This window comes from Colias croceus, chromosome 6 (genome assembly GCF_905220415.1).
Source record: "Colias croceus chromosome 6, ilColCroc2.1".
Taxonomy (NCBI): Eukaryota; Metazoa; Arthropoda; class Insecta; order Lepidoptera; family Pieridae; genus Colias; species Colias croceus.
The window spans coordinates 8,077,778-8,090,158 of record NC_059542.1 but is presented as its reverse complement, the minus strand read 5'-3'; the positions used below and the strand labels follow the sequence as shown (position 1 = coordinate 8,090,158).

The following is a 12,381-nucleotide window of genomic DNA, read 5'->3' as shown; positions in this document are numbered from 1 at the left end:
TACGAAGATACACACTCTTCCACCACTTTGTTCTGTATTTCCGGATATTTTCCAAGCAGTTTCAGAGTATTACCGATCGAAACGGCTGACGTGTCTGATGCTGCTAAAATAAAAGTCAATACTTCTTCACGTATAGCCAAATTATTCAAACCATCAACACCTCCAGAATGGGATATTAATTGATCAAGAAAGGTTAGAAACTGCTTTTGTCCACCTAAAAAATTTAAAATATTTCATAAATCAGATACTAGGAGACAAAATATACAAATGAGTCAGGTACATGACAAAATATACAAAATGAGTTAGTAATCAAATAAAATACCATTTGTTTCCTGGACTTTCGCTTCCCCTGTCTGAATTTTTCTCAGCTGAGATTTCTTTTTCACGATTACCTGAAGTAAAAGGTAATAAAATGTAGGTAAGTGAAAAAAGTAGTTATTTGTATTGTCTGGGATTTTCCAAGTGTGTTAAAATAATAAAGTTCTATTCTCTTTATAATATTAATAACTCAGCCCCCGGAATCACAGACACAATAGAAAATCTATTGTGTCGTGGTCCGATCGGGCCGCGCGCTCGGGGCTCAATGGGTTAAGCCTACACTATTGTAATATTATTATTTTCATATTTGCAATTTTTAGCAACACGAAACAAAATACATACCTTGTCGGTTAATTCGTGTATGATTTCCGTAGCTTTTTTCAACTTTTCATATTGCGGAAAAAATTTATAAATCCAATCTGGTTGGAGCCATGGATGAAATATTCTCTCACTGGAATATTTCATAGCATCATATGAAGCCTTTAAAAATACGTCATAATTGTCCTCATCTGTCAAAGATGTGCCCATTGCGGATTCTAAAAAAACATAGTAAATTTTGTTAGAATTGGGTACTACCCAATGGGTAGGTAGAATGCTATTTACTCATAATAATTATCTTTAACAAAATATTGAATTTAAATGGAAACAAATTTAAATGGTGGTTCCATTTAAATTAGGGAACCACACAACGATTAAGAATTATTCATCCACTCAAAAGTTCTGAAGTAACAAACCCAAGAAGAGATTGAAAGTTGAATTGAGAACCTCCTGCGGTTTGGAAGTCAGTTGAAAATGTATTTGATACCTTAATATCTGCTAATTTATTGCGTTATTAAGAAGTCTAGCTTACCCATAACAGAGTCCAAGTTGTAACTATTTATGTATGGCCAAATTTTAAATATTCCTGCTCCTGCCATCGGTTTTAGTGATTCAGCTAATTTGATACTTTGCTCAACGAAAATATCAAAGAAGCTCGATATGATTTTTGGACTAAATGCTGGAACTATCACTTTACGTCGAGGCTTCCAAATGGAAACTGAAATAAAAAGTAATTGCTATTAATTTATTTGTTATAAAAATACTTGAAATGGGTGAATACTTTGACGGCAATTAAGTATGATGTAGCTAATTGAAATTTTAATGATATCTCCCTATACTTCGGAACTGATTTCATTTTGAGACCTAAAAAGTACTACAGAAAAATCAATCTTATGAAGAACAGGAAATATCATTACCTGAACTTTTTTATATATTTCACATTCATTATTCAAACGTAGGTACCTATTCTTTAAACTGAAACCATTAATAAAAAAAGAGCGTATGTGCCGAGCACGTGTCAGAAGTGCAACTTCTTTAGCAAGATTCCTAGATTAATTAATTATGAAGAACTCACCTGGGGCAAAAATTGAGGCGTTTCCGAGAAAGTAATGTATAAATCGATGTAATTTGTCTTTTTCTAGACAATTTTTCAAAACTACTTCTATTAAAGCTGGATCGGTTATTACTGAAATATAAAACCAATGTTAAGTATTAAAAACATAAAATAATGCCGAGATTCCTATGTATGTTTAATGTGTCATAATAATATGATGTTCATGTGTATTAAAAATTATCTATAAATTATTTTAGAGTTGCTTTTTGCCTTTGGCTTCACTTGCCTACTGCCTAGTCAAAGTTAGTTAGTTTTAAATAATATTAAAGGTAAATACCTATTATCGTATTAAATATACTCACTGAGGTATACAAAAGGTCCAAGTGTTGCTTTTGTAATGCCTCCAAATGCTGTTGCGGCCCGACCATATTGTATCATTTTGTTCATTATATCTGTAAATAAAAATTTGAAAATAGTTTTATTAATTTAAATGTATTTAAGTAACTAGCTAAAAATAAAAACCCAATGAAAAATAAGCTATTCTTAATTTTGAATAATTGTAAGTCGATATCTTTGATTTGAATAATGCAAGTTGTTATTATAATATCTTAGATTGAAATTAATTTAATTAAAAAGAAAAAAACATATAAATGACTTTTTTTTCAGGTACTTGAGTGTATCTCAGGTAAGATTTTCCCACTTGAAAAAGTACGTGAGTAGCCGGTTTTAAGGAGTCGGTTACAAACAAACTTACACACATACAAGTGAAGACAATCTAAGCTTCATTATTTTTATAATAATATAATATATTACTTTTAGTTTGAAGAAAAAAGTGTACATACGTTCAGCATTTCCCAGGAGAAACAGAGAAACTCCGAATAGTGGAATGTCTTCTTTGGGTGTTTTTATATTCCGAAGCATCAAGTAGATGCGTCTATTTTTGTAACGGTAAATTAAATAAAAAAATATTAACACTAAACAATATGCAGTAAATGTAGTCATTATTATAAATTCCCCCGTCCAGCAACAGTAACAATACTCTCCTGTTATAGTGGTTCTAACAGATCAACTAGTTACACAGATATATGCTAAAACAACGGCTTCGCTTCCCAAAAAAATTTAAGTGAATAATTTTGTAGTCTATTGTTTTCTTACAAAAAATCTCCATTTAACCACAAAAAATATTGATAATAAAAACTGATTGTCATTGACTAATTGCTCGTTACGAAAAAAATATACTTAAATAATTGATGTAAAAAAATTCTCCGAATATTATTCTTGTAGGTAATCTATACCTACTAATATTATAAAGCTGAAGAGTTTGTTTGTTTGTTTGATTGTTTGTTTGTTTGTTTGTTTGAACGCGCTAATCTCAGGAACTACTGGTCCGATTTGAAAAATTCTTTCGGTGTTAGATAGCCAATTTATCGAGGAAGCTATATATCATCACGCTCAGACCAACAGGACCGGAGTAATGCGGGTAAAGCCGCGGGGAACAGCTAGTTTATTAATAACGCCTATAGACGTGTGGTCTAAGTTCCGGGATTAGAAAAATATACCCTCATCTGTTTTATAGATGAAAGAATTTTTTATAAGGTGATTTCAATATCATGAACTTATAAAAACAACCTCTGCCATCATAAGCCTACTGCAATTAATAGTATAAAATGTTTTTTCTTAGACTGGTGGAAATGCGATGATATGAATTTGAACTATTTTTTTTATAAATGTTTTACAAGGCCATTTAAACGTGATCTGTAACTTGAACTACGATGAAAGTGATGTTCATAATATCTACTTAATATTATGAACATCACTTTCTTCATTTTTCATTCCTATTAATAAAAACGAGCCAATACGCTCTTCATGGTTTTTGAATATCATATCCTGATTTTCTTTTAGGCGTGATAAGTATTGACAATACATATAATATAGAGAACTAGGCGCACATGCCAAAGTAAAGTAGGTAGTGAAGTACATAGAGGTACATATTATGAGAAAGAAGGATATAATAAAACAAACTTTAAAAAATAATATAGGTATACTCATTTATTTCAATTATTTTCATGGTATTTACGTCCAGTTGCAAAAACTAGATACAATACAAATCAAAATAAAATGAACCATTCGGCAATTTACAAAACGTTATTACGTACCTACGGTTGTTTATTAATTAAATGTTTCTTTCTTTCTTTCTTTCTAATTATAAAATATTCTCCCAACAACTTACGCAGTTACGCTTCAGTTTAATACAGACTACTGCAGTGAAATATATGTATGTAAAAAGTATAATTATTGTCTATGCAATAGGTACTGAAAATAAGATATTTTGTCAATGATACAAATTGTATTTTGTGTGATCAAGGTGTGATCTGAACTATTTGCAGATTAACTGATAATAATTAAATATGCGAAATATGAAATAGTGTAGGTGTATGACCTTCTTTATAGGTAAAACGCTTCAAACTCATGTTTTTATTGTGTTACTTTAAAATTAGTTACGCAAAAAAGAAAATAAATGAATAATATATATATTTAACATGAATAATATTTAACATTGTGCTAATTAGTGGATTCCCATGTTGTTTTTGCTTTATTGTTTTTTTTAATTTTTTCACAGTGTTTTTAAGTCTTATCTTAATTATTTTATGTAAAACTTACAACGACATAAAATACTCTAATTTGATCAAGGTTTTGCCTGTTTTACTTCAGGAAAGAAAAAACATAATAAATATTTTTGGTTGTTTATATATAAAAAAAAAAAAACTATAACCATCATCTTCATAGGTATAACGTTTTACTTTATCTTTTCTCTAGTGCCACTTTATCGTCAAGTACCGACATTGTTATATCAAACTTGACTCTTATGTGTGGAATTGAACCGTCCTCGGGCTCTGGTAGGACTCTGAAGTTTTTGAATAACACACATAACGTTATCTTCATTGACATCATGGCGTATGAATAACCTGTAACAAATACAAATACAAAACATAATATTATATATTTTTTTTTATATAATATATATTTAATATATATTTTTGAATGTAATGTAGGTATTTATTAAATTAACTGTATTTTATGTGATTGAATGTAATGTAGGTATTTGAAATGAAATGAAATGAAATGAATCTATGAATTGTGCTAAATAATATAATTTTTAATATATTTTTTTTTAACCTCAATTGTGCTGTGTACACACAATTTGGCTGGCATTTTACCGCAACATGATTGTGATTAAACTTGTGTATAATTAGTCAAAATTGTCAGCTGTGATGTGTACCTATTTAAATAAATAAATAAATAAATTACATTTATGTGGCGTATATATTTTGTATCAATATGTTGACTAGGTATGTAATAATGTTTTGTGGTGTTTTTCTAACTGCAGCACAATTTTTTCATATGACAACGCTAGAAAATTTATTTGATAATAGCTGTGCCGCGCGGTTTCACCCGCGTGGAAACTAAAGAAATAAATAGGGTAGGTACTAACCAGGACAATTCCTAGGACCAGCAATGAACGGTATGAAGCAGCCAGGGGGCACCTGAGTGTAGCGCTCGGGCAGGAAGCGGTCGGGGTCGAAGCAGTCCGCGTCCGAGCCCCAGTACTTCTTGTTTCTATGCAGACCCCAAATCGATATCAGCACACTTATGTTTTCTGGTATTGTAATACCATCCGCTGCAACATATAATATTTTTTTATGTATAAAAAATTTTTTTTTCGTATGTTGTTGATGATGTTAGTTATTATTTTAGTGACGTATTTTATTGTACCTTGATTAACCTTGAAAGGTTTTTGTTACATAGAATATGAGCATTTTAAAATATATTATATATTATGTAGGTACTCACTGAATTCAATATCCTTATTTGTTTTTCTGATTATGAAGGGCGCTGCTGGGTAAAGTCGAAGGGTTTCGTTTATCACACGCTCTAAATATTCTAATTTTGCAAGATCTTCTTTATTATTTGGTAGCATGTCTTGATCTTGAAACGCTGCACACATCCTAAAAATTGCTTATTTTATTACAGGTGGAAAATTTGTTATTTTTACAATGTCGGTTTAGTACAGCACAGTAACCATATTTGATTATGGTGAGGTTCAAACCTCGCAATTGGTCAAAAAAATAAAATCTTGATAAAAACCGGGAACACATCAAATGTGCATAAAGTCCATGACATTATTATAATAAAAAGGAACATCATAAGGATCATAAGCTTCAAGCGTGAAAATAACTTATAAGTAAATGATATTCATGTACTTACTCTTCATATACTTTTTCCTGCACAAGAGGATACTTTGCTAGTAATTTTAAGACGATGCAGACTGCGTTTGCGCAAGTTTCCGTAGCGGCTAGAAATAGAGACAATAATTCTTCTCGCATTTCTAAATCATTGTACCCATTATTGTCCCGTTTAGAAAAGGATAGGAATAGATCGAAGAGTGTCGATTTTTTGTTGATTTGACCCACGCTTTTATCTGTCACATGCTGTTCGTTAAATTCATTTCTCTTATTTCGTACGACCTGCAATACAAGTTCTATATTTTGCAAATTGAAAAATATATGGAAATATTCATATTATAAGTTTTTTAACTGATGTAGATATAAAAAATGCTTTGAATGCTAAGTGATCAGCAGCAACGATACGTTAAAAAATAATATTTTATTACCTCATCAAGAAATGCGTAGCCAGTTTTCTTAAGTGCCTCAATTTTTGCAAAATTTGGATGTAAACGGAACGTGTAGTCCGGTTGGAGCCAAAAATGAAAGATTCTAGTCGTAAGATAATCTTTCACTTGTGTTATTGCGTCTAGAAACGTTTCTTTATGTCTATCGATGTCAATAGAGCTCTTTCCTATTGTTGTTTCTGTAAAAATAACATAAATAAATAGGTAGGTAGGGGAGACCGCGGATGGTTGACTAATTTTTGACTTAAGCTCGTATATCTCTGATGTTTAACTGTATATAACAAAAATAGCAGTTGATACAGATAGAAGAACTATTCAGGTACCTAAAATACTAATCTATAACCTATATATTTATCATTATAATATTTATTTAGTCGATTTTCTAAAACCCTGACGCTTGGTCAACCTACCCCATGTCCGGGGTAAGTTGACTATAGGCATGGGGTAGGTTGACCTAGGCAGTAATTAGTGTAAATAAAGAGGATTAGTATAAAATAAAACATTAAAATGTACTAAATGATAGAAACTTTTTATTTAATTACATATAAACAAACTTAAATTTGAGATTCATTCTCGGTTAAAAAACGGGGGAACCATGTTGCCGAGAGCTGAAATTGCTACTGCAATTGTCACTAAAGTGCCTCTTTCAGCCGAAGTCATTTTACCCAAATTTTTAATACCCCGGCGAGCTATGACTCTATTAGGCACATGGACTGTTGTAAGTCCCGTCTCATCAACATTCCAAATATCACCTGGGCTTAGATTTAAACGTTCGTAAACTGTTTTCAAGTTAACAAAGAACTCACTTAAGTACATTTTGTTTGTTGAACGACGTAGTTCTAGACAGGCTTGTAGGTTGAGGTGATCTTATTGATAACGAGGGATGACGTTTTAAGAAATTACCAAGCCAATCTTCGCCAGCCATTAATTTTGTATTCCAAGATTCAGGTACAGTTTTATTATTCTTTTTTGCGTATTCAAATGCAAACTTGCGTGTCTCATACGCTGTTAATCCATAATAAATGTCAGCAGCCGTCTTTAAATAAGCTACCAGTTTATTTTCTTCGTCATCGCTAAATACCTGCCTATTTTTTAAGTACCCCGCCGTGTCCAGGGTCAAATCAGCTTTCCCGAGGTTCGGATAACGTTCTAGCTTTTGTTTAAGTTTAGTCACATAACGATGCAACGTTTTGTATGGAATTTGGTATTTCTTTGATGTGGCTTTGATGCTATTATTATCGAAGATTACTGAGTGGCAAGCTCTTTCTATGATATCTTTTGGTACATCACCCCTTTCAGATTTTCTTTTGTACGTCCTCATTTTCTGTAAAAATACAACTGTAATTTAGTATGTGAGAGAAGACTATAAAAGTGTTTACATTGATGATGCACATTAACTATTAGCCCACACAATTCTTTAAATAAATGATAAAATGTTATACTTATTATAAAGGGGTTGGTTGACCAATTAGTCTACGTACCCCGAACAAAATTAGTCAACCAACCCCTGACGCCATTTTGAATTTCACCTGCGTATCATATGCAAACTCTGGCGCTAACATGGAAGCAATACTGTGTAATATAGAATAAAATTATCATATTTACATTTGGCATAACAACAGCATTGTTTCTAACAGATCCAAAGACACAATAACAAAAAAAGTACGAACGAAAAAAGTTACTTACCGAGACCAAAAATACAACATGTGATGCCACTCACGAACGCCACGCGACTGCGGCGGCTCACTTCACACAAGTTAGCGGGTCGTAGGCAGGCATCGTCGCTCGTGATTGGTTGATGAAAAACACGTGAATTGTGGCGAGTTATTGTTGTTTAGTCTAGCTGCCCCTATAGCCAACCATCCCCGGTCTCCCCTACTTACTCCAATATTAAAATAGATTTAATATTAAAATGTGCTTAATTTAGTCATTATTTTGTCCATTTCAAATAAGAATGTAAATATAAGTAAGTATACATTACTAACCCCAGATAATATCAAAACTATGTGAATTCAAATACGGCCAAATACTCTTAGGTTCTTTATCCACTGCAATCACAGCCAGGTTCTCGGCTAATTTTTTACCTCGTTGTACAAAAATGTCGAAGAAATTTGTCAAAACTTTTGGATGTAAAACAGATATCATTACTTTCCGACGAGGCTTCCATATCGGACCTATAACAAAATATAAAGATTTATTTACAGTAGTGATAATATCGAAAGGTCTTCCTGTAGTTTAGATACTATACTGTCATCCCACAAGTAAGTTTTTGTTCGGTTTCGACTCACAAGTAAATGTTTTTCTCACTTCGAGATGGCCTTTTATTTAAACCATGCGTAAAACAGTAAATTTGGCTTTTTTCTTACCTGGAGCAAATAAAGATCCATAGCCAACACCAAGATGAAGAACCTTGATAACGTCGTCCTTGTCCAGGTGATGTTTAAGTATTACATCTATTTTTTCAGGATCCGTTGTAACTGTAATATTATACAAAAAAGCATCCAATTCATCTTTTCTATCTTACAATTTTTGTTCAGATAGTCTTTTAGAATATATGATAATGAAGTCTTTCATACAGTTAAATATATACTTTAGGTATTGTTAATTTAACGCAGGATGAAAAAAACGCTTGAAAACGAAAACACACCATCAAATATAATACGGTCTTTGATTCTAGGTAAGATTTTGAAGAAATAAACTTACTTAAATATAGTAATGGGCCAAGCCATGCCCTCAGGACACCACCGTTTTCTGAACACTCGCTACTCAAATCTACTAGCGACTCCATTATACCTTAAACATAAAAAAGATTTAAATAATTTTGACACATAATATAAATAATAAAAAAAATGTTGTGTGGTTTTATGAAACCACGGTAAAAGTGAAACTTTTTTTCACACTAAAAATTATCGTATTTGTACGATAATAATTATCGTACGTATCGTGCGTCACGCGACATGCGCTACACAGATCAAAAAGTTTGAGACGATGTAATAAAAGTTTCACTTTAATAATTTTATTTCAGGAAAGTAGTCTACACAGAAGAGCCGGATAGAACCGTTGAAGTTTTCGCTCTCTGAAATCAATGAAAAAATTGACTCTAAAATTGTATAAATAATAAATAAAATCTTTATTTTGCCAAAAAATTTTAATTTACAAAATTATGTACATTTACTCTTAAACTAGAAGAAGTCAGATAGATAAACACTTACTTTCCGTATCGCCAGAAAAATGATGGGCAACGCCTATAAAAGGCAAGTTCTTTTTAGTAGAATATATTCGCGAAGCTACCACATACCTACGGATGTGTCTTCTTCCCAAATAAAGAAAAAGTATAACAAATATACAATATACCCATAAAAACATTATACAATTTTACACGTCCGTCAACAGTAAAATTTTGAAACTTAAGGGCGACCTTATTGTTTAAGGAACTATTATAACCTTTTATATATATATTAAAAAAAGGATTTTTTTGTACTATATTAAAGCCCATTAAGAGCGGTCATTTTATATATTATTTTTAAAATGACCGCTCTAGTTAATAAGGTGAACACGCGTAAAATTCATTTTAGGATTCCGTGCTTAAAGGGAAAAACGAGATCCTATTACTGAGGCTTTGTTGTCTGTTTGTTGTTTCACAAAGCTGTATCTCATGAACCGTGATAGTTAGGCAATTGAAATTTTCAGAGTATTTATCGGGCCGCTATATTATCTGCAAATAAATTGGACGGGTGAGCATTTTTTTGCAGTTACTCTTCAGCTTATTGCACGCCTCACAAGCGAAGCGTTGAGGTGGGTACTACTGTCACTTCGCGCAAAACATCTGATTTTTCAAACTAAAAATGTCTTTATGTATCATACATTGCACTTGTAAGATAATACATACACACACATATTAAGAAAAAACACTATTTTCAACATTCATGATATTTTTGATGTCGTTTTTGTTATTTAAACTAGTTAAAAAACAGTTTAAAAAAGTTCTGTCTTGGACGTCCGTGTGTCTGTATGTGCGGAGGATTTTCTTGTTAACACGATAGCGATCGAAATACTTTACTAATCGAGTCTTTTTTTTTCTCTTACGCTTGAGTATGCTCAGGAATAGAACCCTTTCTTTTTTCAGGGTCTGATTCGATGTGGTTTAATTGTTATTAAATAAACAAAAAAAAAATATCGACTTTTTTTATATTTATAGTGTACTCAAAATTCACCATTATAAACTCGATTCTTTATACTATAAGCCAAGGTTTAAAAAAATAAGTTGGTAGTCAGTCCCTTAAACCTGCGCAGTTTCACATCTAGGTGGGGCCACAAGAAAAATAGCTCAATTATTACGGTACCGCTTTCTTTACTTTTCCAACTGTTTTATTTTATTTCTTTTTTATATTTATAGTGTACTCTTTATAAATGATCAATTTTATTGTAAAGGATGAGATTATGAGGCGTGCACTTTTGGATTTTCCAAACTATTTGTAAATTGTACCTACGGAACCCTTAATGTCGCGAGTCCGACTCGCACTTGACTGATTTTTAAATAATATTACTATACAATACACGTGTTTATATAATTATGTACTACATATTATTACGAAAAGATGGAAATGAGTCGGGCACCGTATCTTTGAGTTAATGTATTTTAAAAAAAGTCTCAACAGATTTTTTATGGTTTTTCCATATAAAATAGAAATAACATGTAATAGAAAACATTAATTTATGTGTTTTAGGGTTATAAAATAGGTATATTTTGCCTTGTTACGATATAACTATTTTATTAATGAAGGAAAACTGAAGGTAAACTGTCGGAATATTGCATAAACATTTGAACTCTATTCATGTGACGACTGAAAAAGATAATAAATCTACACCATGAAATTTCGACTTTTCTAGAAGGAATGTAATATACCTATATGTACACAATAAAAAAGAACTTACATACGCATGTAATAAAGATTGAATTAATTATTAGTAATTAAAAAATATATTACCCTGTTGAAAAATAAAACTTTTTAGTTTTTTCCTCATAACTTTTTTTACGATAATTAATACAAACCATAATACATTTAATATTATACATATATATATAACTAAGTAGATATTATATATTTCTATGATTCTTGTTTATTCAGTTTACGAGATAAGGTCTTTAAATTGAAGTTTTCGGTGATCACAAAATATACCGAACCTCCTCTTTTTTTTAAAGTCAGTTAAAATCTCAGCTTGTGTTTCCAAGGCATATCTCTATTTCAGTATGTCTTTATCAAGACATTATTTGTCTTACCACAAAAAACTAACATACACAGTCTAACTTTAAACCTCTAGTTGTCTATATGAATTAAGACAAAATCAGATTAAAGAGAACCCGCGCTTAAAGATAAACCCTGTCAAAAGTTTTTTGTGGTAAGACAATATATACCTATTTAGTTTTATTACGTCATATAAAGCAATGTTAATGATTCATTATTATTTAATTAGAATTCATAAAATCATTTCCCATAAAATATTTTTTTTATACTTACTACGTACGTAGTACAAGAGCGTGTTTCAACGTTTTTGGGTCACGAGTGGCCGAGTTGGTCAGGCATCCGCCCCGGAATGGCGCGAAAGGATGCGGGTTCGAGTCCCGCCTAGTGATCGAATTTTTTCTATTCTTTATAAATTTATATTTATAAAGCAATTCAATTGCCATAAAACCAAAAATATCAATTTCAACATATTATGTAGTACGTTTTATTAACGTAAAAAATTCTGATAGAAAAAAAAAGAATGGTTTAAGTAAGTAGTTCGGTTTGCCGTTTCCGTATGATATAAAAATAATATCTACTTTAGTTTTCAACCGCGGGTTACACCGCTCGAAACAGCTACTTAGCTATAGGTACCTAATATTTCTAGTATCTATATCTACAGAAAGCAAGATTTTTTTCGCAGTATCAAAATTAATAAAAAATGATGTAATAGATCCAGACATTTTATCAGAAACGTCCAAGTGCCCAAGAAAATA

The 12,381-nt window shown here is 31.4% G+C and overlaps 2 protein-coding genes across 2 annotated transcripts in view; both read right to left on the bottom strand.

The window, feature by feature from the left end:
* The window catches only part of LOC123692684 (cytochrome P450 4C1-like), a 33,857-nt gene extending 31,246 nt beyond the window's left edge, over positions 1-2,611 (bottom strand). The window contains exons 1-5 of the mRNA XM_045637457.1: positions 2,533-2,611; positions 2,053-2,142; positions 1,712-1,822; positions 1,169-1,354; positions 725-854 (exon numbers count right to left, since the gene is read on the bottom strand). Coding sequence (XP_045493413.1) covers positions 725-854; positions 1,169-1,354; positions 1,712-1,822; positions 2,053-2,142; positions 2,533-2,611 — 596 coding nt within the window. The remainder of the gene's footprint in view (positions 1-724; positions 855-1,168; positions 1,355-1,711; positions 1,823-2,052; positions 2,143-2,532) is intronic.
* A 1,881-nt stretch (positions 2,612-4,492) lies between these two features.
* Positions 4,493-9,168, bottom strand: LOC123692683 (probable cytochrome P450 313a4). Its single transcript, XM_045637456.1, has 10 exons — positions 9,084-9,168; positions 8,747-8,857; positions 8,401-8,554; positions 7,886-7,952; positions 7,284-7,704; positions 6,363-6,559; positions 5,957-6,216; positions 5,543-5,697; positions 5,184-5,369; positions 4,493-4,656 (listed from the first exon to the last, which is right to left on the bottom strand). Exons 1-10 carry the CDS (start codon positions 9,166-9,168, stop codon positions 4,493-4,495), a joined length of 1,800 nt encoding a protein of 599 aa, XP_045493412.1.
* Between the last annotated feature and the right edge of the window lie 3,213 nt (positions 9,169-12,381).